Source organism: Leuresthes tenuis, unplaced genomic scaffold (assembly GCF_036924035.1).
Source record: "Leuresthes tenuis unplaced genomic scaffold, fLeuTen1.0.hap1 SCAF_11, whole genome shotgun sequence".
In the NCBI taxonomy this organism is placed as follows: domain Eukaryota; kingdom Metazoa; phylum Chordata; class Actinopteri; order Atheriniformes; family Atherinopsidae; genus Leuresthes; species Leuresthes tenuis.
In genome coordinates, this window is record NW_027325365.1 from 35,698,615 (window position 1) to 35,726,509 (window position 27,895).

The 27,895-nt window shown below is 41.2% G+C and overlaps 1 protein-coding gene and 4 non-coding genes across 6 annotated transcripts in view; 4 read left to right on the forward strand and 1 right to left on the reverse strand.

Moving 5' to 3' along the window:
* setd7 (SET domain containing 7, histone lysine methyltransferase) overlaps positions 1–6,661 on the reverse strand; it is a 31,856-nt gene extending 25,195 nt beyond the window's left edge. For both annotated transcript variants that reach the window (XM_072396300.1, XM_072396301.1), the window contains exons 1-2: positions 6,565–6,661; positions 746–875 (exon numbers count right to left, since the gene is read on the reverse strand). In XM_072396300.1, coding sequence (XP_072252401.1) covers positions 746–875; positions 6,565–6,604 — 170 coding nt within the window. In that variant the 5' untranslated portion in view covers positions 6,605–6,661. The remainder of the gene's footprint in view (positions 1–745; positions 876–6,564) is intronic.
* Positions 6,662–15,751: 9,090 nt separating this feature from the next.
* On the forward strand, positions 15,752–15,865 carry LOC140318775 (U5 spliceosomal RNA). The gene has a single exon (XR_011917920.1). It is a non-coding gene; the product is annotated as a U5 spliceosomal RNA (small nuclear RNA).
* A 3,047-nt stretch (positions 15,866–18,912) lies between these two features.
* LOC140318711 (U5 spliceosomal RNA) lies at positions 18,913–19,026 on the forward strand. The gene has a single exon (XR_011917863.1). It is a non-coding gene; the product is annotated as a U5 spliceosomal RNA (small nuclear RNA).
* Positions 19,027–19,334: 308 nt separating this feature from the next.
* On the forward strand, positions 19,335–19,525 carry LOC140318693 (U2 spliceosomal RNA). The gene has a single exon (XR_011917847.1). It is a non-coding gene; the product is annotated as a U2 spliceosomal RNA (small nuclear RNA).
* Positions 19,526–19,936: 411 nt separating this feature from the next.
* On the forward strand, positions 19,937–20,050 carry LOC140318776 (U5 spliceosomal RNA). The gene has a single exon (XR_011917921.1). It is a non-coding gene; the product is annotated as a U5 spliceosomal RNA (small nuclear RNA).
* Positions 20,051–27,895: the final 7,845 nt, after the last annotated feature.

Consider the following 27,895-nt stretch of genomic DNA (forward strand, 5'->3'; position numbering starts at 1 on the left):
TATACTTTCCAATTGCCTAGTGAACAAATGATCAATTACTTAATAACCTAAACTACCGTTCACCCCCTTTTCACTCAAAAGGGACCATGTTTAAACTAATATGCTTTCGTACATCTAATGCCAACACAACACAGACATTCAAAACAGTGCTGTAATGCCAAATGTTGACATCTTGTCTTGGAAAATGTGCTACAGGAATAATTTTGCCTTTGGATAACAGTGGATTTTGTAAGAATTGTTCAGAACACATCAGAAGTACACAGTCACATCAAGAGTGACAAGTGTTAAGTGGAGATGAGAGCCCAGTCAGTATGGCACGATTATTTTCTTCATCTGCGTGAAATTAAATCATCTTAAATTTATTTCTCTCCTTATGTCTAAACAAACAGGAGCCACAGTGTTTGTTTATGAATATGAAATCAAGCATCAGAGATGCTGCTCTGGCACAAAATACAAAAACAACATAACACACTTCACACAACCTACAAAGCAAGGAGAGAGTTGTCAAACCTCCTACCATTAGCTGCTGTGTAAAGCAAAATTGAGCTAGACGAGGGAAAAAAAAGCTGCCTCGTGTAATTAGATTGGATCTGCTTGGCCGACTGACCAAAGCAATCCTGAGCAGCAGAGCATCTTCAACTGCCTCCCTCTAGCTGATCCAAACATTAATAGGAAAAAACTTGACAATTCAGTATTCATTTGCATTACATATAAACATTGACACAACTTTGTATCTATATTGTACCTTCCATCAAAGAAGAAGAACTTGCCCAGGCCATTTTTCTCTCCATGGGTGAAGTGTCCTTCAAAGCGATCACTTGATGAGTAGGTTACTGTGCAGAAACCATGGGGTTGACCATCTTCATCCAGCGGACCTGAACACACACAGGTTAAGCCTGGTCACTTGACACTTGAATGGATGTATTCTGAATGATCAGAATACATTCCGAATAGAGGTTATGGACTCACTTCCAGTCCATAATCTCTACCCACTCAGCTTAATCAAACACATACAGATATAAAGGACAAGCTTCCGAAAGGACTCATAAATCCTCAGTATTACATGATAATTTCCAATTTATAAGCCAGCTCACTTCATTAATAACACCTACATGTCCTCAAAGACCACAGGAGGACCTCCTTCTGTAGGTCTATCCATTACTTCATTTTGATGTGCCCACAAGGTTAAAAACTCAAAGTGTTAATGAAGGGTAAAGGATAATTTACTTTGTGTCTATATATCATCATATAGGCGTCCCTTAACATTCAAGTAATGTCCAACGCCCATACAAACTTCAGTGAACCATGAAGTTTTCACTATGCTCACTGGGTTCTCCCCACTGTCACATACTGTGTTGCATTAAACTCAACTTGGGTGTGGGAATGACACCACATGAAGTTAACCGTGTTCCACTTGCAAGTTGAAAAACCTATAGGCTTAAGTTTATTGTTGTGCTCACTGACAAGACTAACGATTATTAGCAACACAAGCTTATAATAAGTTGCTCCAGTTTGCACATTCAAACGCCACAACCTCATGGTCACTAGTAGAAGTTAGACATAACTGTGTATGCAACCTATTTAATCAGACACAAACTGATAGAAATGATAACAAATACTTCTATTACTGCAGCTATCATTACCAATAATCTGTCGAGTCACTGTGTTCGATTTTGAAGTCGGGCTCAGTGAGCTTTCTCTGGCATTCAGGGGCCGTTTGATTTTTTTAATTTTATGTTTGGAAGACAGAAATTCAGACCCATTTTTCAACTGAAAAGCAGTGCCCTCAGGCCCCGCTCCTGGGCCCAAACCCAAATAAGAATGTAGCAGTGAGAGTCTGTGACAGAGCACCTTTGACTGCAGCACAATAACAAGATGACTACAGTAAGTCTCAAACTACGAGCTAAACTCAGATGTGAATCTCTGGCTATGCCTGAGCTGCTGACAAACTATCCATCCATCCATCATCTTCCGCTTATCCGGGGGTCGGGTCGCAGGGGAAGCAGCTTTAACAGAGAAACCCAGATGTCCCTGTCCCCGGCAACTTCCTCCAACTCTTCCAGGGGGACCCCGAGGCATTCCCAGGCCAGCCGAGAGACATAGTCTCTCCAGCGTGTCCTGGGTCTTCCCCGGGGTCTCCCCCCAGTGGGACGTGCCCGGAACACCTCCCAAGGGAGGTGTCCAGGGGGCATCCTAACCAGATGCCCGAGTCACCTCATCTGACTCCTCTCAATGCGGAAGAGCAGCGGTTCTACTCCGAGCCCCTCCCGGATGACTGAGCTTCTCACCCTATCTCTAAGGGAGAGCCCGACACCCTGAGGAGGAAACCCATTTCGGCCGCTTGTATTCGCGATCTCGTTCTTTCAGTTACTACCCACAACTCGTGACCATAGGTGAGGATGGGAACGTAGATGGACCAGTAAATAGAGAGCTTCGCCTTCTGGCTCAGCTCCTTCTTCACAACGATGGGTTGGTGCAGAGCCCAGAACACTGCAGACGCCGCACCGATCCGCCCGTCAATCTCACGCTCCATTCGTCCCTCACTGTGAACAAGACCCCGAGATACTTGAACTCCTCCACTTGGGGAAGGATCTCATTCCCGACCCAGAGAGAGCATTCCACACTCTTCCGGCTGAGAACCATAGTCTCGGATTTGGAGGCGCTGATTCTCATCCCAGCCGCTTCACACTCGGCTGCGAATCGCTCCAGTGAGAGCTGAAGGTCACGGCCTGACGACGCTAACAGAACCACATCATCCGCAAAAAGCAGAGACCCGATTCTGAGGTCACCAAATCGGACTCCCTCAGCGCCCTGGCTGCGCCTAGAAATTCTGTCCATAAAAGTTAGGAACAGAATCGGTGACAAAGGGCAGCCCTGACGGAGTCCAACTCTCACCGGAAACGTATCCGACTTACTGCCGGAAATGCGGACCAAACTCTGACACCGGTCATACAGAGACCGAACGGCCCCTATCAACAAACTAACTGATATACTGTATAACCCACACAGTTGAGCCTTACTATATAGGCAATAGTACTAAAAGTGAAAAACAGACAAACAGTTGATCAAGCCCTCACTCCCTTTTTCAACAGATGGACATACAAGCTTTTATTTTTCAGAACACACCATGTTTACTTGACTGCATTTCCCATCACAGGTTCATATTCAGTTAATGTTATACACAGATATGCTTTCATTTACATGTTCATTTACAGATTTTACAATTGCCTTTTGGTTGGGAGCATAGTGAGAGGAGGATCAAGGGAGAGGAGCCAGGCGAGAAGGTGGACAGAAAGATGCTTCTGATGCTGAGCAGCTTCTATTTCATCCACATTCACTGCATGGACCCCACAGTAATCTGACACAACTAAACAGCTTATTGAAACTAGAAAAAGCTGTTCCTGTGAAACAGCAGTGAGAATGCTGATGACCTGAATGGTGATAGCTGACTATGCTAAAAATAGTGAAAATTTGGCAAAAAAGGTATTTGCTAAAGTTCCAAAAGGATGGAAATGCAAAACAAAACAAATAAATAAAATAAATCAGAAAAATGAGAAACACTGCAGAAAAATGTGCAGAAAATTATTTGCTGCACATTTCAAAAGGCCTGAAATGTATTTTTGAAAGGACCTGGAGCTAGATGAAGGCAGAAAAGTACAGAAAAGAGAAGAAAAATGCAAAAAGGACTAGCAGTTGGAAGGTACTCCTGTGAAAGGTATTTTTGAAAGGAGCTTGAGTTGGATGAAGGCAGAAAACTACAGAAAAGAGAAGAAAAATGCAAAGTAATAGTGAATAATTCAGAAACAGGAGAAACACTTCAGAAAAATGTGAAAATTTAACAGAAAATTATTTGCTGGAGTTTCAAAAGGCCTGAAATGTATTTTTGAAAGGACATGGAGCAAGATAGGGTAGGGAAAATTTGAAATGCAGAAAAATTTAGTTGAAAGTAATTTGCTGAAGTTTCAAAAGGCCTATAATGTATTTTTGAAAGGACCTGGAGCTAGATGAAGGCAGAAAAGTACAGAAAATAGAAGAAAAATGCAAAAAGGACAGTTGGAAGGTACTGCTGTGAAAGGTATTTTGAAAGGCGCTGGAGCTGGACGAAGGCAGAAAAGTACCACTTTGTTGGAAAAATGATATAGTTATACTATGACAGAAGAGTCCCTCCATCTTTTCCTCTTCTATGATTCAAGCCAAAAGTGTTTTGACTCTGGTACTAGTCTTTCCCATAATATTAACTGGTGAGAAATGCCTTTTTCCCATAACATTGAATGTTCCTTCCCATAACAAGGAATGGGGAGAGAAGCACCTTTTCCCATAACATTGAATGTTCCTTCCCATAATAATGAATGGTGAGAAAAGCGCCTTTTCTCATAACATTGTGTGATCAGCAAGCATAAACAACATAAATAGCTGGAGCACCATTTTGTCAGAAAGACAACTCTGAGCAATCTTCCCGACAGGTTGTGTGGATTTGTGCGGACTTGTCTCTTTCTTGCAAGAAATAAATGTTTTGTGTTAATCGTATCCAGCGACTCTGAGCCTAATTTTGAGAGAATTTTTCTAACACACTTACACAAAAGTAGGTAAGAATTGGTTAAAGGTTTGAAAAAAAAAAGCAGCACTGTCTCAGCAGTAAAAGATGAAGGGTTAAAAACAAAAGAAGAAGAAAAGAAGGAAAATACAAAACCAACAGTGAAAATATAGCAGAAAGGAGAGAAACTATGCAGAAATATATCAAATGTAGCAGTTGAATTTTACTAGAAAAGTATTTGATGGATTCTTAATTAGCACAATATTCTATGAAGAAGGTTAAATGTCAAGTGAGTAATAGTTAAAATGGCTGCAGTGTAATATGTAGCAGAGTGGAAGAGTGATGTCATCACAGTGATGGGAATGTGTGTAAGCAGCTGCGGCTTACCGAGCTCCCTCCCAGTTTAACCAGTAGAAATGGCTGAATGGATACTATGACCTCCTGTGAGAAAACTGTAAGAGCGAGGAAAATAATTTGAAGACCGTAAGAATCAGAAGGCTTGGAGGAACGTGGTAATGTAGTTTTTATTTCAATGGAGTGAAAGGTTTTTAAATGGCAGCGAGTTGAACACAGTTGAACCTGTCTCTGGTGTCATATCAAAGTTTCCATTGGAGTTAGTGAGAGAAAAACAGCATTCTCACAATAATGCTGCAGACTATATGAAATGATGGAGGCCACAGCTCATTAGATTCTGTTCTTTTGGATGTCAACAGACGGACGAGCGGAACGCTGGAGGAGACATGGAGTTGAATGGATCGTGACAGACAGGTGGGACCACATCCCAGAGATGGGGGAAACAGTTGCCATAGTAAGATGGGACACTTTACTGCATTTTGATGAACTTGGTATGGTCTGCACAAGAAACTGAACTGAACTGGGTTAAACACTGGTGAGAACACCTGTGACTCTGATGTTTCCAGTGTGTTATATCATGACTTAAGCGAAAGATGCTGTCAGTTCTATTTGTACAGCCAGGTGAAGGAAATACTGTAAATCACCAAGAGCAACCTGTAACAATGAAATGATGACAGACAGCCTTGTCTGCATGACAGGCAGACTGTTGGTCAGAGATCAGACAGATGAGTCTGGCAAAAACTCTAGTTTGTACGCCGCTGCCACACACACTTCAGAAGTCACAATGACATGGGTACCAAGCTGTGAGTAAGAACGATGCAACAATCTCACAACTAACAATCTTATTATCTGCAACTTCCTAGGGGGGTTTGCACTGCAATCTGTGCTCGAGTAAAGCTCTGTCTACAAATGTCCCTGCATGAAACTGATACTAATGTAAGGAAACACTGTCATATCACCTGTTCAGCAGCAATGTCAGCATTATCTTGGAGACCATGTTTGAAGTTAAATTTCAAAGTTTAATTTTGACTTTGGTTTGGTCTACACAGACTCCAGTTTGAGAGTTTTGCGGCTAAAACCACCAGATGCTAAAATGCTCCCTTTCAACAAAAGAAAACTACTGGGTAAATAGGCATCCCCTTTCATACCACATGGCTTCATTATTTAGTCCATTGCTAATAAAAACCACAGTTGTAATGTAAAGGAGTCATCTGACTCTAATGTGAAAACTACACATTAGAGGCAGGCATTTATCAGTGTGAACCATATCGCACAAGTTTTTTATGAAGTCGCCTCTTCTATTACGACAACTTCAAGATATGCAACCATTAACAAAATATAAAACATAACAACTCGGCTCATCTGTTCAGTACTGGTGCTGCTTGTTATAAACAACGTCGAACACATTCTAGCGTTTAAAACTTACCGTGTGGTCTAATTTCTTTAACAGCCACACAGACAGCGGGACACTGATATCCCCCACACTGGCCTCACTCGCCTTATAATCGGATTCCTCTCTGAAACAGAGTCCCTGGCGTTATGAGTTACCGGGTGGGCCTTCCGATTAACTGACTCGCGATTGAGGAGAATCGTAATTAGAATCTTTTTTCAAAAATATACAAAAAGGCCTGTCACTTTACACATTCTACCCATATTCCCTGACATACGTAACATACCTTCCACGACCTCCTCCACATTTTCATCGTCGCTGTCCATGCCGCCTGAGGATGCCGGTGAATACACACAGCAACACAACTGACGAGGCTGCCTGACAGACTCTTGTTGCCTGGCTTCTTATCTGCGGTGGACTCATTTCAGGGATGAGAGGGGATGTCCTAAATCAATTGAATTCTGAGATATTTCACTGAGCATTTCATGGGAATATTGAAGGCCAGTGTATCTACAGCAGATCATTTGTATTAATTACGAATATTATAATTATTACATACCTGATGTTTTGGAAACAAAATATCTGTTAAGTCTTCAGATTTTAGGGGTTTGTCTTTTTCTGAAAATACAGGAGGGTCCTCAGACAGCTGACTGATGATAATATGATTGAAGACACTCAGATTTTGATAAGAAGTATTTCTGTTTCTGAAAAAAAAAAGGAGTGGAGAAATGATTCAACTTTGTTTAACCACTATTTGGAATGAAGCCCCGAGAAAGTGCTATCAAGCTAGTAGAGTCCTTATAGAAGCTGCAGACCCTGAAACAGGTTATATGAATGGAAAGCTTCTGTTTTCCAGGAAAAGATGGCAGTAAATTATCTGACAGATCATTGATAAAGGTGCCTCCTCTATAGATTTTCCACAATTTCCAGATAATGTAAATACATAGTCTATATAACTGAATTTGTGATTGCAAATATCAGGTTTTACTCCCCTTTATCAGTTTTTACAGGTGGATCTCATGGAGAGGCAATCTTTTCAGAGACAGGACAGTCCAGGATATTGACTGCACATACATGTCAGCACATCTTGAGGGGTGGCCACCGCCGGACTTTAGCAGGGTCTTACCGGGGCTCTAGCCCAGGGCCCCGGCGCTTTGGGGGCCCCAGATGCTGTTTGGTATTTTTGTGAATGGTAAATGGACTGTACTTGTAAAGCGCTTTTCTAGTCTAACTGACCACTCAAAGCGCTTCTAACACTACATGCCACATTCATCCATTCACACACACTCATACAGCACGTCTTAAGTCTATACATAACTACGTGCTTTCTAACCATTCATACACTCATTCATACAACGCGGCGGACGTAACCATGACCACGGATAATGCGTACAGTACTGATCCTGCGCATTGGGGCAATTTCCAACCAAAATCAATATGTCCCACATTTACACCTGCAAACAGAAACCCGGTGAAGGGACTGATGATTTTGTACACCGCATCCTTGAGGAAGTCAGCAAGCACAGCGGTCATCAGAGACCAACGGATTTAGGTAATGAACCAGGACCATGGGAGAGTATTGCATGCAATGCAATAATTAAAGATGTCGCCACTGAAGTAAAGAACATTTACGTGGGATGGTGTGAGGGTCCTCGTTTGGCTGACGTTCGCCGATATGCTCGCCATGCTCAGAACCAAGTTGAGACGCATAAGACAACCAAAAGGGACAAGTGTGAAAAGGAGCAGCCATGACCATGTATTACGCAGTTGGTGTAAACAGAGGACGAGGCCGAAGTCGAAGACGTGGACGTGTGGGAGAGGAGGTCGAAATTGGCGTTACTAAATATCCACCACAATAAAAAAGAACAACACTAAACCTTCTCAGGAATCCGAGAATAAGCTTCTTTTCACGAGTTCTACACAATTTCGGATTTTGATATAAAATGAATTCCTTCACTCAAACCTAGTTAAAACTGCTTTGTCCTTCATATATATGTCTGAATAGGTTTCAACAAAAAAGAAAGTATTACTTTGCAGTATACAAAAGAACAACACTAAACCTTTAGGAATCCGAGAATAAGCTTCTTTTCACGAGTTCTCCACAATTTTAGATTTTGATATAAAATTAATTCCTTCACTCAAACCAAGTTAAAACTGCTTTGTCCTACATATATATGTCTGAATAGGTTTCAACAAAAAAGAAAGTATTACTTTGCAGTATACAAAAGAAAAACACCAAACCTTTAGGAATCCGAGAATAAGCTTCTTTTCACGAGTTCTCCACAATTTTAGATTTTGATATAAAATGAATTCCTTCACTCAAACCAAGTTAAAACTGCTTTGTCCTTCATACTTATCCATGTCTGAAAAGGTTTCAACAAAAAAGAACGTATTACTTTGCAGTATACAAAAGAACAACACTAAACCTTTTCAGGAATCCGAGAATAAGCTTCTTTTCACGAGTTCTACACAATTTCGGATTTTGATATAAAATGAATTCCTTCACTCAAACCAAGTTAAAACTGCTTTGTCCTTCATATTTTTGCATGTCTAAATAGGTTTCAGGCATAAAATTCTTCATATTACCCTGTATTAGAAAGAAGCATACTTGTGATGGAGCAATACACTCCTTTTGGGTAACCTAAACTGATGGTTGGGGAGGAAAGTTAGAAGAACAATCAACTATACCCAAAGACAGATGACGTGATGAGCGGGGAATATAACTGTGTGTTTTTGCTTCTGTGGTCAGAGCAACTCTGTATTCTGTACTGTGTTGTTCTCTCTTGCAAGATATTATTATTAAAGCCTCTTATCTCCTCAGAAGAAAATAACTGACTCCCCAAATACAAGTGTCAGGACAAATGATCAAACTTCTCCAAGCTTCAGTCTGCAGATAGGTACAAGACAGGGTTGCCCACTTTCTCCCTCACTTTTTGCTATTTTCATCGAACCTTTAGCAGCTGCTATCAGACAAGATAGAAATATTAAAGGCATCCAACCCCACAATATTGAGCATAAAATAAGTCTTTATGCTGATGATGTATTACTTTTCCTTCAGAACTCACAGACGTCTCTCACTCACACGATCACCCTCATAAATAAATTCTCAGCACTTTCTGACTACTCTATCAATTGGTCTAAGACCACATTTCTGCCCATTAACTGTAGGGTCCAGAATATACCTGCGATCACTTTACAGTCAGGAAATATTAGATATTTAGGCATAAACATTTCCTCCAGGCTCTCAGAGCTAACAAAGCTAAATTATGTGCAATTATTAAAGACAGTAGAGGACGATCTCTCTCGTTGGAAGTCCTTACCTATATCACTTATGGGGAGAGTTACAACCATTAAAATGATGATACTACCAAAAGTTAATTATTTGTTCTCAATGATCCCCATAAAACCATCTGCTACTTGGTTTAAGTCACTAGATTCATGCATCTCCAAATTTCTGTGGAAAAACAAACCACCACGTATTAGTTTAAAAACCCTACAGAAGACCAAGGACAGTGTTGGATTAGATTTACCTAATTTTCAGCACTATTCCTTAGCCAATAGGTTACAGTATATATCAAAATGGTTTAAACCTATCCCAATAGATGAACCATGGATAAATATAAAACAAGCATTGTGTGATAATCTGGAAATCTCTGACCTGCCACTTATTAGTCAAAACGTAAAAAATCACAAATGTTTCAAAAGCATTAACATCAGCACCTCTCTGACAGCCTGGTGGGAATTTCTTAAAATAACAAAGTCTTCACTTGTCCCATGTAAGCTTACACCCACCTGGAACAATCCTGACATCCTGCAAAACAAAAAAATGCTAAACTTTACTCTGTGGAAGATCAAAGGAATCAAACATCTGGAACATATAATCCAAATTTGACATTTTATTTCATTTGATGAGCTCATATCACAACATGAGATAGGAAAAAATATAGAAATAAATTCCTAGAATATCAACAACTTAAGTCTATAATAACAAAGAAATATATCCTCCACCAACCAGACTTACAACTCCCGATTAGGGTAGCAGAATTTCTAAGCATCTGCACCCCAAAACTACTATCAAAAATATATAAATTATTGTCTAAGATAGATGACACAATGTCTCTACCGTCCTCAAAATGGGAGGCAGATTTATCCATCAGTTCTAGTCATAGCTTCTGGCCACAAATATGTTTGAACACCTTCAGAATGACTCGAAATCCTAATTTACAGCTCATACCATACAAATTCTTCATAGAACACACTATACAGGACAAAGGATGTTCAGGATGGGTCTAACACACTCAAACATCTGCTCACATTGCACAGATAACACACCTGATGATTATGCACACGCTTTGTGGTTTTGTGCGCCTGTCCAGCACACATGATCCTCACAGTGTTATGTATCGCAAAGAAAACTTTTCTCATGAACTGGAAAGCGAAGAACAATCTGTGTATTAACCAGTTTAGAAATTTTCTTTTAGATTATATTAGCATGGAAACAATGTCTGCCTCCTCAAAACATCAATTGGCTGAATTTAATTCTCTCTGGTCCCCTCTGATTAGCTTGTTCTTTGTTGAAGTCGATCTAGACATTGATAAATATGAAGGACAAAGCAGTTTTCACTTGGTTTGAGTGAAGAAATTCATTTCATACATAAAATCCCAAATCATGCAGAACGTATGAAAAGAAGCTTATTCTCGGATTCCTGATCCTTCAGTGTTGCTCTTTCTTCTACTGAAAAATACAATGTTGTTCTTTGTTGAAGTCGATCTAGACATTGATAAATATGATGTTAAAAGCGGTTTTAACATAGTTTGAGTCAAGGAATTCATTTTATAGCAAAATCCGAAATCATTCAGAACATATGAAAATAAGCTTATTCTCGGATTCCTAAAACTTTTGATTTGCTCTGTCTTTTACTGCAAAGTACAACGTTGTTTTTTTGTTTAAATCTATCTAGACATTGATAAATATGAAGGTAAAAGCAGTTTTCACTCGGTTTGAGTGAAGGAATTCATTTTATAGAAAAATCCGAAATCACGCAGAACGTATGAAAATAAGCTTATTCTCGGATTCCTGATCCTTCAGTGTTGCTCTTTCTTCTACTGCAAAGTCCAATGTTTTTCTTTGTTGAAGTCTATCTAGACATTGATAAATATGAAGGTAAAAGCAGTTTTCACTCAGTTTGAGTGAAGGAATTTATTTAATAGCAAAATCCCAAATCATGCAGAACTCCTCAAAAAGAACGTATGGCTTAATCACAAGTGTGGTTCTTTCTCATTCAGGGTAATATGAGGAAGTTTATGCTTCAAACATTTTTAGACATGAAGGACAAAGCAGTTTTAACATAGTTTGAGTGAAGGAATTCATTTTAAAACAAAATCCCAACACATGCAGAACTCATGAAAAGCTTATTCTCGGATTCCTGATCCTTCAGTGTTGCTCTTTCTTATATTGCAAAGTACAACGTGGTTTTTTGTTTTGTTTAAATCTATCTCGACATTGATAAATATGGAAGGACAAAGCAGTTATAACTTGATTTGAGCAAAGAAATTCATTTTATAGCAAAATCCAAAATCGTGCAGAACTCATGAAAGCAAGCTTATACTCGGATTCCTGAAACTTTAGATTTGCTCTTTCTTTTAATGCAAAGTACAACGTTGTTTTTTTTGTTTAAATCTTTCTAGACATGGTAAATATGAATGAAAAAACTGTTTTAACATAGTTTGAGTGAAGGAATGCATTTTATAAGCAAAATCCCAAATCATGCAGAACTCACGAAAAGCTTTTTCTCGCTTTTCACTGCTTTTTACAAACTTTGGTCGGACGTTCACACCTTCTTGAAGCTGAACACCTCCGCTTCCGCTTTTGATGGTGTATGTTCGGGCATTCGAACCTTTTCTTACCCGCTTTTTACAAACCATGGTGGGACTTTCACACCTTCTTGCAGCCGAACACGACCTCTCCCGCTTTTGATGATGTATGGTCCGGCATTCTTACCTTTTCTAACACATTTTTCAGCAATTATGGTCGGACATTCACACCTACTCACAGCCGAACACTTCCCCTCCCGCATTTGATGGTGTATAGTCGGGCATTCTCACCCTTTCTCATCAGCCTTTTGCAAATTATGATCTGACATTCACACCTACTTGCAGTCGAACAGCTCTGCTCCCACTTTTGATTATGTTTGGTTGGATATTCGAACTTTTTCTTAACTGCTTTTTACAAACTTTGGTTGGACGTTCACACCTTCTTGCAGCCGAACACATCCACTCCTGCTTTTGATGATTTATGGTTGGGCATTCGCACCTTTTTTTTACCCATTTTTCAGTAGTTATTGGTGGACATTCAGACCTTCTTGCAGCTGAACACCTCCGCTCCCGCTTTTGATGATGTGTAGTTGGGCTTTCGAGGCATTTCTTCCCCGGTGTTTACAAATTATGGTTGGAAATTCAGACCTTGCAGCCTAACACCTCCGCTCCCTCTTTTGATCATACATTGTCGAGCATTCGCACCTTTTCTTACCCGCTTTTTACAAACCATGGTCGGACTTTCACACCTTTTAGTAGCCGAACAACTCCGCTCCCGCTATTGATTGTGTACAGTCAGGTATTTTAACCTTTTCTTCCCCGCTTTTTACCAACTATGGTCGGACATTCACACCGACTTACAGCGGAACACCTCCACTCCATCTTTTGATGGTGTATGTTCGGGTATTCGAACCTTTTCTTACCCGCTTTTTACAAACTATGCTCAGATATTCAAACCTTCTTATAGCTGAACACATCCACACCTGCTTTTGATGATGTATGGTTGGGCATTCGAACCTACTTGTTGCCCGCTTTTCATTAATTATGGGTGGACATTCACACCTTGTCGCAGCCAAACACCTCCGCTCCCTGTTTTGATCATGTATGCTTTGACATTCGCACCTTCTCTCACCCGCTTTTTACTATGGTCGGCCATTCACAGCTTCCTCTCCACCATACTTGAATGGTGGGATATTCACACCCACTTGCATCCGAAGACCTCCGCCCCCACTTTTGTTGATATTTAGTCGGTCATTCGCACCTTACCCGCTTTTGGCAAACTATGGCCTTCTTGCAGCCAAACACCTCTGATCTCGCTTTTGATGATGTAAGGTTGGGCATTCAGACCTTGCTTCACCTGCTTTTCACCAAATATAGTCGGACATTCACACCTTCTTGCAGCTGAACACTTCCGCTCCACCTTTTAGTGTTCTATGGGGCATTCATACCTTTTTTTTCACCGCATTTTATAGATTATGGTTGGAAATTCTCACCCACTCTCATCCGAAGACCTCTCCTCCCTCTTTTGTTAATATATAGTCGGGCATTCGAACCTTTTCTTACCCGCTTTTTACAAATTATGGTCGGACATTCACACCTACTTGCAGCCGAATGCTCCACCTTTTAGTGATGTATGGTTGGCATTTGCACCTTTTCTTACCCTCTTTTTATACTGATTGCTGAAGATTAAGTTGTTCTTTCTCAAACTACAAATTTTTTTTAATTATTGAAACTTGATTTGAAGTGGATAAATAAGGAGGACAAACAGTTTTATGTCAGGCTGATAGAAGGAATTAATTTTATAGCAAAATCTGTACTTCGTCATATGTCGAGAGATGCTTATTGCTAAAGATGTTCTTTCTCATTCTACAAAGTACAAGGTTGTTTATCGTTGAAACTTGATTAGACATGAATAAATATGAAGGACAAAGCAGTCTTAACTTGGTTTGAGTTAAGGAATTCGTTTTATAGGAGAATCCGAATTCGTGCATAACTCGTAAAATAGAGCTTATTTTCGGATTCCTGAAGAACGAGTCTGGTTCTTTCTCATAATACAAAGTTTGTTGTTTATTGTTGAAACTTCATCAGAAGTGAAGAAATAAATGAATGCCTATCAACAAATGTGGGATCTAAACTCTAGTGCTTCCTCTAAAATAATTTCCTTTCTCAATTCAGAAATGTGTGTGTGTGTAAGTCACACACCAAAACGGCTTTCTTTTCTCTCTTTTCTCTACACTCTGCACTGTTAGCACACACACCAAATCAGAAAGGCTTTTTTCTCTCTTTTCTACATTATGGACTGTGGCGACACAAAACCGCGCTCTCTTTTTTTTTTTGATTGTGTGCCAGGGCGTTGTCTCACGTATTAGATTATGCTTAAGATTCGAATGGGTTTATCAGTCACATCAGAATCCATACATACTGATCCTCCTATAATAAAATGGTCGGATCTTATCAAACACACTTTGTTTCTTGTGACAATCAAGTCAGCGAAACAGCGTATACACGTCAAGACACTGAATCAAGTTTGCCACAAGAACTCATAAGTTTGCCAGTATTGCTCTGCCGTCAGCAATCATACACCCATTTTATTTTCGTGAGACATGTGCAGGCACCTGTTCATCTACTGTTCTATCACTCTGAATTAGTTTATCTATTATCAATAAGGATACTTCTACAACTACTATCAAAGTATGTCCGGACTTCTTATGTTGTCAGTTGCTATATATGAATAAGTGGGTAGCTACTGACAAGCATTAAGCATGTCACACAGCCCAAACATATAACATTTCAGGACACACCACACAGTTAACAACCACAGTGAAGCGTGTCAAAGCCCAAACATGTAACATTCAACAGGACACTTACACAACACATTCAAATCAAACAGTCAGACAACATACAAGAACATATACCCCAGCCGGCATTGCTCCCTGCCTATTTTCCTACAGCTCACTATGTGTGCGCACACCTTTATTCACAAACTCTTCAACTTATATTCTTTTACCGAAGCTGCTACAGCTCGATTGGCCGAATACCCTTAGATCCTATTTCGGTGAATTTGACATCTGCCTTACATGTAACAGATTAGTGGTTTAGCAGTTTTAATTTAGTTTGAGTGAAGGAATTCATTTTATAGCAAAATCCGAAATCGTGAAGAACTCATGAAAGTAAGCTTATTCTCAGATTCCTGAAACTTTAGATTTGCTCTTTCTTTGACTGCAAAGTACAACGTTGTTTTTTTGTTTAAATCTTTCTAGACATGGTAAATATGAAGGACAAAGCAATTTTAACATAGTTTGAGTGAAGGAATTCATTTTATAGATAAAATCCCAAGAGTCTGCTGAGAAAAGAGAGTGAATGCGAAGTAGACTTTAACACGGCTCTGGGAGCGAGCCGAGTGCGGGCTAACCGGGAGAATTGCTTGAAAGAAACGTGACAACGAATGAGCGGTCAGAACAATGCCTCAATACGGTGTTCCCGTGGTGTTTGTGGCAAGGTAAAAGACAAGGCAGCCATCGAATAGGGCCCGATTGTTCCTACTTGGTCAGCCGAGGAGCAAGGTGGGGGAGCAAGCGTCTCAACCAAGCAAAGCTCACCATGGGGAAGGTGGCTATGCCAACTAGCCTGATGCCCTGCTCCCGCAGTGACGGATAATCGTACTCTGGTTTCTCTTCATAACGTACAAGTCTTTCGCCTTTTACTAAAGATTTCCGTGGAGAGCAGCACTAATGAGTTGTTTCTATTTTTGGCAGGCTTTACCTTTGCGGGTGAAGCCCTTTCTGTCTGTGCAAAAGAAATCTTGTTACTGTGCAGAGTGACTTCTCTGAGTAGAGTCGCCTTACCTGTTGCGACTGTGCCGATGTTCGAAGCTGGAGTGCAAAGTTGTTGCTTGAATGGTGCTCGCTGGAGCATGCGGGAGTGCAAAGTTATACCATTTAAAAGGGCTGAAGAGTACTCAGTGCAGCGGGTGGGCGGAGATGCAAAGTGACACTCTGGCCACCTCGAAAACCGAGGTTACATCCACTACCAGGGGCAGCCCAAGCTCTGCCGCAAGTGCGGTGAGCATGGGCACCTGGTTGAGGCTTGTACCAAGGTGATATGTGGGAAGTGCAGAGAAATTGGGCACACTTTTGGAGAGTGTCCAAATGGCAGGAAATCTAATCTCTGTGGAGAATTAAATCACCTCTTCAGAGATTGCCCTAAATCTTTTGCCAACAAATTAAAGACAGTAAAGCCACAGTCAAGCCAACAAAGAGAAGGACCAGAGGTGGCAGTTGGTGAACAAAGTGAAGAGGTTGACCCAATAAATTCAAACTTCCCGCCAAAAGCTTGGATTGGAAATGAGGAGCAAAAAGGGGAGGGGCCTGTAGAGGTCTCACCACTCAGTGCTGAAGTCTGTGAGAATTAACAGGCAGAGGGTGTAGCTACGCTAAATGAGGGGGAAGAGCAGACAGGTGAGTCTAGTGAAGATACTCACCTCCCCGAAGGTCAACAGCCGAAGAGGACAGCATCTGAGTTGTCCTCTGATTCCCCAGTGGTATCAGAGAAGAGGGGAAGGGTTAGGTCCCTTTCAGACAGTTCTTCAGTGGAAGAACCTAGAGTCTTCCCCTCCGACTCACCAAACGAGGTCTCCTTTTTAACATTAGCTCTGCAATCAACCCCCAGGGACTCAAAGTTAAATGCAACATTGCGTCAGAGGCCAACACCGAGAGTCCGAAAAGGAAATATAGATCACCCTACTCACTTTTCACCTAAAGAAATGAAGGAAGAGCTAGTTTCCCAAGAAATAACCTGAGTGTGTAATTTGTTTTGATATCTTAGAAAAACGAAAATGACATACCTACTTTCCTTTATCCTTTTAATGGTTCTCACCTTCTCAACACTAAATGTGAGAAGTGTGAAATCAAAGACAAGAGCCCAGAGTATTTTATCCTTCTTAGACTCCATAAAATCAGATGTGTTTTTAATACAAGAATGTGCACTACCTTTTTTAAAAAACCATAGACAATGGGAGGAAATGTGGCCCCATTTATCGATATGGAGTGGCTCAAATCAAAATAAAAATGATGGTGTGGCCATTCTAATTAAAAATCTGCATGTTCTGGTGAAAGGTAGCACAGTGATGAGAGACGGACGGGCACTTTTAGCACACTTGAATTTTATGGGGCAAGACTTTAACCTCTTAAATATTTATGGTTTCAATGGAAAAAATGACAGGTATGACCTTTTAGAAGATATACAGCTTTACATGCTAGGGCAAGTACCTTTAGTTGTAGGAGGGGATTTTAACTGTATCTTGAGCAGGAAAGATCGAAAAAGAGCAGTGGGAGATTTTAAAGTGGATAAGACTTCGATTTTACTTCAGGGCATATGCAGGGATTTTAAGCTTACTGACTGTTTTAAAACCATGTATCCCAGAGAGGAGGGCTTCACCTGGTTTAGTCATGATGGCACCAGAGCCTCTCGCATTGATTATTTCTTTACTAGAGATTGCCCACCCACTGATGTTAGATTAACCCCTGTTTTCTTTTCAGACCACCTTATGCTCTCCTGCACCCTTTCACCCCCTTCTGGTGTGACGGTAGGAAGTGGTCTGTGGAAACTCAACTGTTCCCTGTTGGAGGATGAAATCATAGTCAGTCAGTACAGGGAATGTTATAAAGAGTGGCAGACCCTTCAAGACCTCTACGAAACACATGCACAATGGTGGGAAATGGTGAAGAAAACGACCCAGACTTTTTTTAAACAGCAAGGTAAACGTAAAAAAAGGAAAGAGAATAGATGTATGATGGGACTACAGAAACGCTTACAGCGCTACTTTAAACTAAATCAGTGTGGCATAGACTTTAATGAAGAAATCAAAGATGTCAAAAAGGAAATGTCAGTTTTAGCAGAAATAAAGAGTAAAGGAATTTTTGTAAGAAGCAGGGAACAGGAAATTGAGGAAGGTGAAAAATGCACACGGTACTTTTTTAAGAAAGTTATAAATAAAAAGGAGTGTATTCAAAATCTACAAAGAGAAGATGGGTTTTTAACAAAATCCACACAAGAGATTATTGAAACTGTACATACCTTTTATAGTAACATGTACAAAGAGAAACCAGTGCACTTGGAAACATCAGCAGAAATTTTAAAATTCGTTGACAAAACCGTAAAAGAGAATGCACACTTGAAACAGGATTTTACTGCTTTAGAGTTAAAAAAAATGCCTAACAGGTTTTAAGAGAAGTCGAGCTCTGGGTTTAGACGGGCTTCCTGCAGAATTCTATCTGACCTTTTGGGACCTTTATCATCAGACATTTTAGATGTTTTTAAAGATTTTGAAAAACTCGACCGACTGCCTGACAGTTTTAGAGTGGGAATAGTGACTCTACTTTATAAAAAAAATGATAAGACTGACCTAAAGAATTGGAGGCCCATCACACTATTAAACTTTGACTGTAAACTTTTTAGCAAGGTTTTAGCGACACGGATGTCCTCTGTTTTAGAGGAGGTAATTCACCCAGACCAGGCTTGTGCCATCTCAGGGAGACAACTCACCGACAGCCTCGTACTGATTCGAGACATCATTGATTACGCTAGAGACAGAAACACCCGGCTTGTCATCTTAAATTTAGACTTTGAAAAAGCTTTTGATCGGGTCTCGCATCAATATCTCTTTCAGGTGTTGCAGCCATCGAATAGGGCCCGATTTTTCCTACTTGGTCAGCCGAGGAGCAAGGGGGGGGAGCAAGCATCTCAACCAAGCAAAGCTCACCATGGGGAAGGTGGCTATGCCAACTAGCCTGATGCCCTGCTCCCGCAGTGACGGATAATCGTACTCTGGTTTCTCTTCATAACGTACAAGTCTTTCGCCTTTTACTAAGGACTTCCATGGAGAGCAGCACTAATGAGTTGTTTCTATTTTTGGCAGGCTTTACCTTTGCGGGTGAAGCCCTTTCTGTCTGTGCAAAAGAAATCTTGTTACTGTGCAGAGTGACTTCTCTGAGTAGAGTCGCCTTACTTGTTGCGACTGTGCCGATGTTCGAAGCTGGAGTGCAAAGTTGTTGCTTGAATGGTGCTCGCTGGAGCGTGCGGGAGTGCAAAGTTATACCATTTAAAAGGGCTGAAGAGTGCTCAGTGCAGCGGGTGGGCGGAGGTGCAAAGTGACACTCTGGCCACCTATGGCCATAAAAAGAACACAGCTACAAGTGCGCATTTTGCCAGGAAGGGCCCTCGGACGTGAACCAGTGGACAGATATCGCTTCTCGGCCTTTTGGCTAAGATCAAGTGTAGTATCTGTTCTTATCAGTTTAATATCTGATATGTCCTCTATACGAGGACTACATACTAAATGGATTTTTAGCAATAGGAGTTGAAAAAGGAGCTTGCTCCGTTCACTCCAAGCATCGACCCGGTACTGCAGTGCCGCTGGGAACGGTGCGCTCTTCTCTGCTCTTGTGAAAAAGCGAACAGCGGTGCAGGATGGAAGTTTCAGGGAGCCCAAGATGAAACTTTCTTTTAGTCTGCTGAGAAAAGAGAGTGAATGCGAAGTAGACTTTAACACGGCTCTGGGAGTGAGCCGAGTGCGGGCTAACCGGGAGAATTGCTTGAAAGAAACGCGACACCGAGTGAGCGGTCAGAACAAAGCCTCAATACGGTGTTCCCGTGGTGTTTGTGGCTGCCTTGTCTTTTGCACAGAGTAAAAGACAAGGCAGCAATCGAATAGGGCCCGATTGTTCCTACTTGGTCAGCCGAGGAGCAAGGTGGGGGAGCAAGCATCTCAACCAAGCAAAGCTCACCATGGGGAAGGTGGCTATGCCAACTAGCCTGATGCCCTGCTCCCGCAGTGACGGATAATCGTACTCTGGTTTCTCTTCATAACGTACAAGTCTTTCGCCTTTTACTAAAGATTTCCGTGGAGAGCAGCACTAATGAGTTGTTTCTATTTTTGGCAGGCTTTACCTTTGCGGGTGAAGCCCTTTCTGTCTGTGCAAAAGAAATCTTGTTACTGTGCAGAGTGACTTCTCTGAGTAGAGTCGCCTTACTTGTTGCGACTGTGCCGATGTTCGAAGCTGGAGTGCAAAGTTGTTGCTTGAATGGTGCTCGCTGGAGCGTGCGGGAGTGCAAAGTTATACCATTTAAAAGGGCTGAAGAGTGCTCAGTGCAGCGGGTGGGCGGAGATGCAAAGTGACATTCTGGCCACCTCGAAAACCGAGGTTACATCCACTACCAGGGGCAGCCCAAGCTCTGCCGCAAGTGCGGTGAGCATGGGCACCTGGTTGAGGCTTGTACCAAGGTGATATGTGGGAAGTGCAGAGAAATTGGGCACACTTTTGGAGAGTGTCCAAATGGCAGGAAATCTAATCTCTGTGGAGAATTAAATCACCTCTTCAGAGATTGCCCTAAATCTTTTGCCAACAAATTAAACACGGTAAAGAGGTAACAATCAGGCCCTATTCAATGGCTGCAACACCTGAAAGAGATATTGATGCGAGACCCGATCAAAAGCTTTTTCAAAGTCTAAATTTAAGATGACAAGCCGGGTGTTTCTGTCTCTAGCGTAATCAATGATGTCTCAAATCAGTACGAGGCTGTCGGTGAGTTGTCTCCGTGAGATGGCACAAGCCTGGTCTGGGTAAATTACCTCCTCTAAAACAGAGGACATCCGTGTCGCTAAAACCTTGCTAAAAGGTTTACAGTCAAAGTTTAAAAGTGTGATGGGCATCCAATTCTTTAGGTCAGTCTTATCATTTTTTTTATAAAGTAGAGTCACTATTCCCACTCTAAAACTGTCAGGCAGTCGGTCGAGTTTTTCAAAATCTTTAAAAACACCTAAAATGTCTGATGATAAAAGGTCCCAAAAGGTCAGATAGAATTCTGCAGGAAGCTCGACTTCTCTTAAAACCTGTTAGGCATTTTTTTAAATCACTTTTTTAATTAGAATTGCCACACCATCATTTTTATTTTGATTTGAGCAACTCCATATCGATAAATGGGGCAACATTTCCTCCCATTGTCTATGGTTTTTTAAAAAAGGTAGTCCACATTCTTGTATTAAAAACAACATAATCAAAAGCGGGAGAGGTGGTGTTCGGCTGCAAATAGGTGTGAATGTCCAGCCATAATTACTCACAAACGGGTAAGAAAAGGTAGTATTGCCAGACCATACATGATCAAAACAGGGAGCGGAGGTGGTTCAGCTGCAAGAAGGTGTGAATGTCTGACTAAAGTTTGTAAAAAGCGGGTAAGACAAGGTGCGAAAGCACGACAATGTATGATCAAAAGAGGGAGCGGAGGTTTTCGACTGCAAGAAGGTCTGAAAGTCCAACCGTAATTCCTGAAAAATGGGTAAAAAAAGGGTGCTAATAACCAACCATACATCATCAAAAGCAGGAGTGGATGTGTTCGGCTACAAGAAGGCCTGAATGTCCATCAATAATTGCTTTAAAACATGAAAGAAATTTTTTGAATATCAAACCGCACATGATCATAAGCGGGAGAGGAGGTGTTCAGCTGCAAGAAGGTGTGAATGTCCACCCATAATTAGTGAAAAATGGGTAATAAAAGGTGCGAATTTCCAACCATACATCATCGAAAGCAGGAGTGGATGTGTTCGGCTACAAGAAGGTTTGAATGTCCGAGCATAGTTTGTAAAAAGCGGGTAAGAAAAGGTTCGAATGCCCGAACATACACCATCAAAAGAGGGAGCAGAGGTGTTCCGCTGTACGAAGGTGTGAATGTCCGACCATAGTTGGTAAAAAGCGGGTAAGAAAAGGTTAAAATACCTGACTGTACACAATCAATAGCGGGAGCGGAGTTGTTTGGCTACAAGAAGGTGTGAAAGTCCGACCATGGTTTGTAAAAAGCGGGTAAGAAAAGGTTCGAATGCCCGACTATACACCATCAAAAGAGGGAGCGGAGGGGTACAGCTGCAAGAAGGCCTGAATGTCCATCAATAATTGCTTTAAAACATGAAAGAAAATTTTCGAATATCAAACCGCACATGATCATAAGCGGGAGAGGAGGTGTTCAGCTGCAAGAAGGTGTGAATGTCCACCCATAATTCCTGAAAAATGGGTAAAAAAAAGGTGCGAATGCCCAAATATACATACCAACTATGGTCGGACATTCACACCTTCGTACAGCGGAACACCTCCGCTCCCTCTTTTGATGGTGTATGTTCGGGCATTCAAACCTTTTCTTACCCGCTTTTTACCAACTATGGTCAGACATTCAAACCTTCTTGTAGCCGAACACATCCACTCCTGCTTTTGATGATGTATGGTTGGGCATTCGAACCTACTTGTTTCCCGCTTTTCATTAATTATGGGTGGACATTCACACCTTGTCGCAGCCAAACACCTCCGCTCCCTGTTTTGATCATGTATGCTTTGACATTCGCACCTTTTCTCACCCGCCTTTTACTGTGGTCGGCCATTCACAGCTTCCTCTCCACCATACTTGCATGGTGGGATATTCACACCCACTTGCATCCGAAGACCTCCGCCCCCACTTTTGTTTATATTTAGTCGGTCATTCGGACCTTACCCGCTTTTGGCAAACTATGGCCTTCTTGCAGCCAAACACCTCTGATCTCGCTTTTGATGATGTAAGGTTGGACATTCAGACCTTGCTTCACTTGCTTTTCACCAAATATAGTCGGACATTCACACCTTCTTGCAGCCGAACACTTCCGCTCCACCTTTTAGTGTTCTATGGGGTATTCACACCTTTTTTTTCACCACATTATATAGATTATGGTTGGAAATTCTCACCCACTCTCATCCGAAGACCTCTCCTCCCACTTTTGTTAATATATAGTCGGGCATTCGAACCTTTTCTTACCCGCTTTTTACAAATTGTGGTCCAACATTCACACCTACTTGCAGCCGAATACTTCCGCTCCACCTTTTAGTGATGTATGGTTGGCATTTGCACCTTTTCTTACCCTCTTTTTATACTGATTGCTGAAGATTAAGTTGTTCTTTCTAAAACTACAACATTTTTTTAATTTTTGAAACTTGATTTGAAGTGGATAAATAAGGAGGACAATCAGTTTTAAGTCAGGCTGATAGAGGGAATTAATTTTATAGCAAAATTTGTACTTCGTCATATGTCGAGAGATGCTTATTGCTGAAGAAGTTCTTTCTCATTCTACAAAGTACAACGTTGTTTATCGTTGAAACTTGATTAGACATGAATAAATATGAAGGACAAAGTAGTCTTAACTTGGTTTGAGTTAAGGAATTCGTTTTATAGGAGAATCCGAATTCGTGCATAACTCGTAAATTAGGTCTGGTTCTTTTTCATACTACAAAATACAGTGTTGTTTATTGTTGAAACTAGATTAGAAGTAGATAAATATGAAGGACAAAGCAGTTTGAACTTGGTTTGAGAGAAGGAATTAATTTTATTGGAAAATCCGAATTCATGCATAACTCGTCAAATAGATAGTGATGTGTCGTTCGTGAGCGATTTGTTTGATATGAACTAATTTTTTATATGCCTCGGGAGTAACGAGTTGTCTCAGTGAGTGATTCGTTCATTTTCATGCAGTACCCTTCCTCACCACATGGCAGGCGGCAGCTTCATAAGCTCAGTCAGCAGGACAGGAAACAATATTGATTCGTTCACGACTCAACTCCTCGAGTGACGGGTCCTCGCACAGGAAACAGTATTGATTTGTTTACGACTCAAACTCCTTGGGTCTTCGTTCATTTGTCACGTTTCAAATTCTACGTTTCATTTGACAGGCTGAAGAGCAGTAGGCACAACAGTTCGTTCACAAACCGGATCATTAATCTCATAAACTATTCTACCATCAACAACTTGGAAACCACAATCGACTCTCTAGATGCAGAAAAAGCATTTGATGGAGTGAACAGGAAATTTTTATTCGCAGCATTAAACAAATTCGGGTTTGGGTCACACTTCATCAACTGGATAAGGATATTATATAGCTCCCCAAATGCAAGTGTCAGGACAAATGATCAAACCTCTCCAAGCTTCAGTCTGCAGAGAGGTACAAGACAGGGTTGCCCACTTTCTCCCTCACTTTTTGCTATTTTCATCAAACCTTTAGCATCTGCTATCAGACAAGATAGAAATATTAAAGGCATCCATCCCCAAAATATTGAGCATAAAATAAGTCTTTATGCTGATGATGTTTTACTTTTCCTTCAGAACTCACAGACGTCTCTCACTCACACGATCACACTCATAAATAAATTCTCAGCACTTTCTGACTACTCTATCAACTGGTCTAAGACCACAGTTCTGCCCATTAACTGGAGGGTCCAGAATATACCTGCGATCACTTTACAGTCAGGGAATATTAGATATTTAGGCATAAACATTTCCTCCAGGCTCTCAGAGCTAACAAAGCTAAATTATGTGCAATTATTAAAAACAGTAGAGGACGATCTCTCTCATTGGAAGTCCTTACCTATATCACTTATGGGGAGAGTTACAACCATTAAAATGATGATACTACCAAAAGTTAACTATTTGTTCTCAATGATCCCCATAAAACCATCTGCTACTTGGTTTAAGTCACTAGATTCATGCATCTCCAAATTTCTGTGGAAAAACAAACCACCACGTATTAGTTTAAAAACCCTACAGAAGACCAAGGACAGTGGTGGATTAGATTTACCTCATTTTCAGCACTATTCCTTAGCCAATAGGTTACAATATATATCAAAATGGTTTAAACCTTGTTGTCGTCACAGTTCCCAGAGACGTTGTAATCGTTGAGGATTCTATATTCACCCCCTAATTAGAGGCACGTGTTGCAGATTGACGACACTGAATCTTCTTCTCTGTTCATTGCTTGCATCATTCCCAGCATCGTAAGTGTTCGTGGCATTGTTAGCCTCTTCTTCTGGATCTTGATATCGAGCATCCTTTTGTATTTCTGGTTTGTCAGTCCTCTGTCTTCGTTCACCGGAGTCTTCGTCTCTTTGTCCTTGAGTTTGGTGATTTTTTCTTCTTTTGATGCCTTGACACAGTGTGACAGGTGATACCACATGGGGGATCCTTTAACTTGGACTGCTGTCCCTGTGCTGCGAAATGGCTGTGCTGCTCAAATGGTCTCTCCTTCATCATATACACAGTTATTTATACATCACCTTCCACCATGAAGCATTGTCCCTTTTTGTTTCTCTCTTTGTTCTTAAAATGCTGTTATGCATGTCTAAACCAATCCATTAAATTAGATAATTTTGGCAGTAAAGCGATCTACAATGTGCTTGGTCGCAAAGCTGCTCATCTGTGGTAAACAGCTCTTCAGAAAGGCATTCTTCAATTGATTTCACTAATTTTATGTAATAATTTTGTGATTTCCTACAAAACTACACTTCTTCTCCTATCTGTCTGAGTATTTAATATTGTCTGGGTCCCGTTAAAACATGTATTTTTCCCATCTAATTCCTTGTTTGCTTTAAAACAAGTATTCCCCATTTTCTATCCCTTCTGTAGCCAACCAGTTTGTATGGAGTACACTGGAGCAACTTGACTGATCAGTAAAACACTGCTTTTGTTGTCACCGCAAGGCTTCCCCTGTCGGTTGTTTCACTGAGACACTACTGAGTAACTACAACTCAACACAGTTTATACACATAACATTCATATACATACTAACAAACAAACAAACAATTATCTATCGCAATTTTCTCATCTCTGTTTGAACGTACACCCAGGTAAATATTCCTGTAGTCTTCTCATACCGACTATGGACCCATTCATTGTTTGTTCAGGTGTGAATGTCTGACCATAATTGCTGAAAAATGTGTTAGAAAAGACTAGAATGCCGGACCATACATCATCAAAAGCGGGAGAAGTGGTGTTCGGCTGCAAGTAGGTGTGAATGTCCAGCCATAATTACTCACAAACGGGTAAGAAAAGGTAGTATTGCCAGACCATACATGATCAAAACAGGGAGCGGAGGTGGTTCAGCTGCAAGGTGTGAATTTCTGACTAAAGTTTGTAAAAAGTGGGTAAGACAAGGTGCGAATGCCCGACAATGTATGATCAAAAGAGGGGGCGGAGGTTTTCGGCTGCAAGGTCTGAATGTCCACCATGATTACTGAAAAATGATTAAGACAAGGTGCGAATGCCCAATCATACATCATCAAAAGCCGGAGTGGATGTGTTCGGCTACAAGAAGGTTTGAATGTCCGACCATAGTTTGTAAAAGGCGGGTAAGAAAAGGTTCAAATGCCCGAACATACACCATCAAAAGAGGGAGCGGAGGTGTTCCGCTGTAAGAAGGTGTGAATGTCCGACCATAATTGGTAAAAAGCGGGTAAGAAAAGGTTAAAATACCCGACTGTACACGATCAAAAGAGGGAGCGGAGTTGTTCAGCTAAGAGAAGGTGTGAAAGTCCGACCATGGTTTGTAAAAAGCGGGTAAGAAAAGGTTCGTATGCCCGAATATACACCATCAAAAGCGGAAGCGGAGGTTTTCGGCTGCAAGAAGGTCTGAATGTCCAACCATAATTTGTAAAAACCGGGAAGAAAAGGCTCGAAAGCCCGACTATACACCATCAAAAGCGGGAGCAGAGGGGTTCAGCTGCAAGTAGGTGTGAATGTCAGATCATAATATGCAAAAAGCTGATGAGAAAGGGTGAGAATGCCCGACTATACACCATCAAATGCGGGAGCGGAAGTGTTCGGCTGTGAGTAGGTGTGAATGTCCGACCATAATTGCTGAAAAATGTGTTAGAAAAGGTAAGAATGCTGGATCATACATCATCAAAAGCGGGAGAGCTTTTCATGTGTTCTGCATGTTTTGGGATTTTTTTTTTTAAATGAATTCCTTCACTCAAACTATGTTAAAACTGCTTTGTCCTTCATAGTTATCAGAGAGTAATATAGGATACCTTCGATCAAACTCATTTTGACATCCGTTTGCTGACATCTGGGGATATGACTTTTGACCTCTTATCGATCAATCAAGCTATTTTGACGTGTGACCTTTGTTTGACATAGATTAGCCATCTGTTGAAGAGGTCTTTGACATCTAAGGAAGGGGTGTTTATGGCTAGGGTTAAGAATGATTACAGCTAAAGTCAGGAGGTTGTGAGAAATATATTAGTTGAATGTTTAAATAAGAGAAAGGGTTAATAGAAAAGGTTAAGTTGTAGAAGCGGTCAGCATTTTAACAGCTTCAAAGACCGGTCCCTGTAAGGTAAAGATGGGAAAATAATTAGATGTGTGGGGTGGGTATTGTTCGACCCCAGGTTTGAGGGCCAATGGGTGGACAGGGGAGGGGTTTCGAGTAAAGGATAAAAACCCTGAGACAGTCAGTGTGTAGAGAACGACTTTGGGGTGAAAGATAGCTGATTCAAGATGCCAAGGACAAGAAGCAGAGTGAGTGTAGAGGAGAAATCTATGCAGGCACCGGAGAGGACGTGTGCTCTGCAGTCTCTCATTTGTGAGACTCCGGTAACGATATTTGAAGATCAGCCCTTGATACCAAATGCTCCCAAGAAAAGGATGGTGTTTCTGTGCAGAACGCAGCAACCGCCGCCCGTGTCTCTACGGGAAGAATGGTCACTGGAGCCTTATGGACTGCGGAGAAGATGGGGCTATGTGTTCATGTATGAAACAGGTGACCTCTATCTGTATCAGCTTGACGAGGGTGGTGAGAAGCCGGGACCTCTGACCACTGTGGGTATGCTAACTTCCAACGACTGGGGAGTGTTGAAACTAGCGATACCGCGTCATATAGAAGGAGGTAAGGGCTCGGCTGAGGAGGTGTTAACAGTGAAAGAAGAACCCGAAGAAATCCCAGCAACGTCTGCAGCCAAACGGCC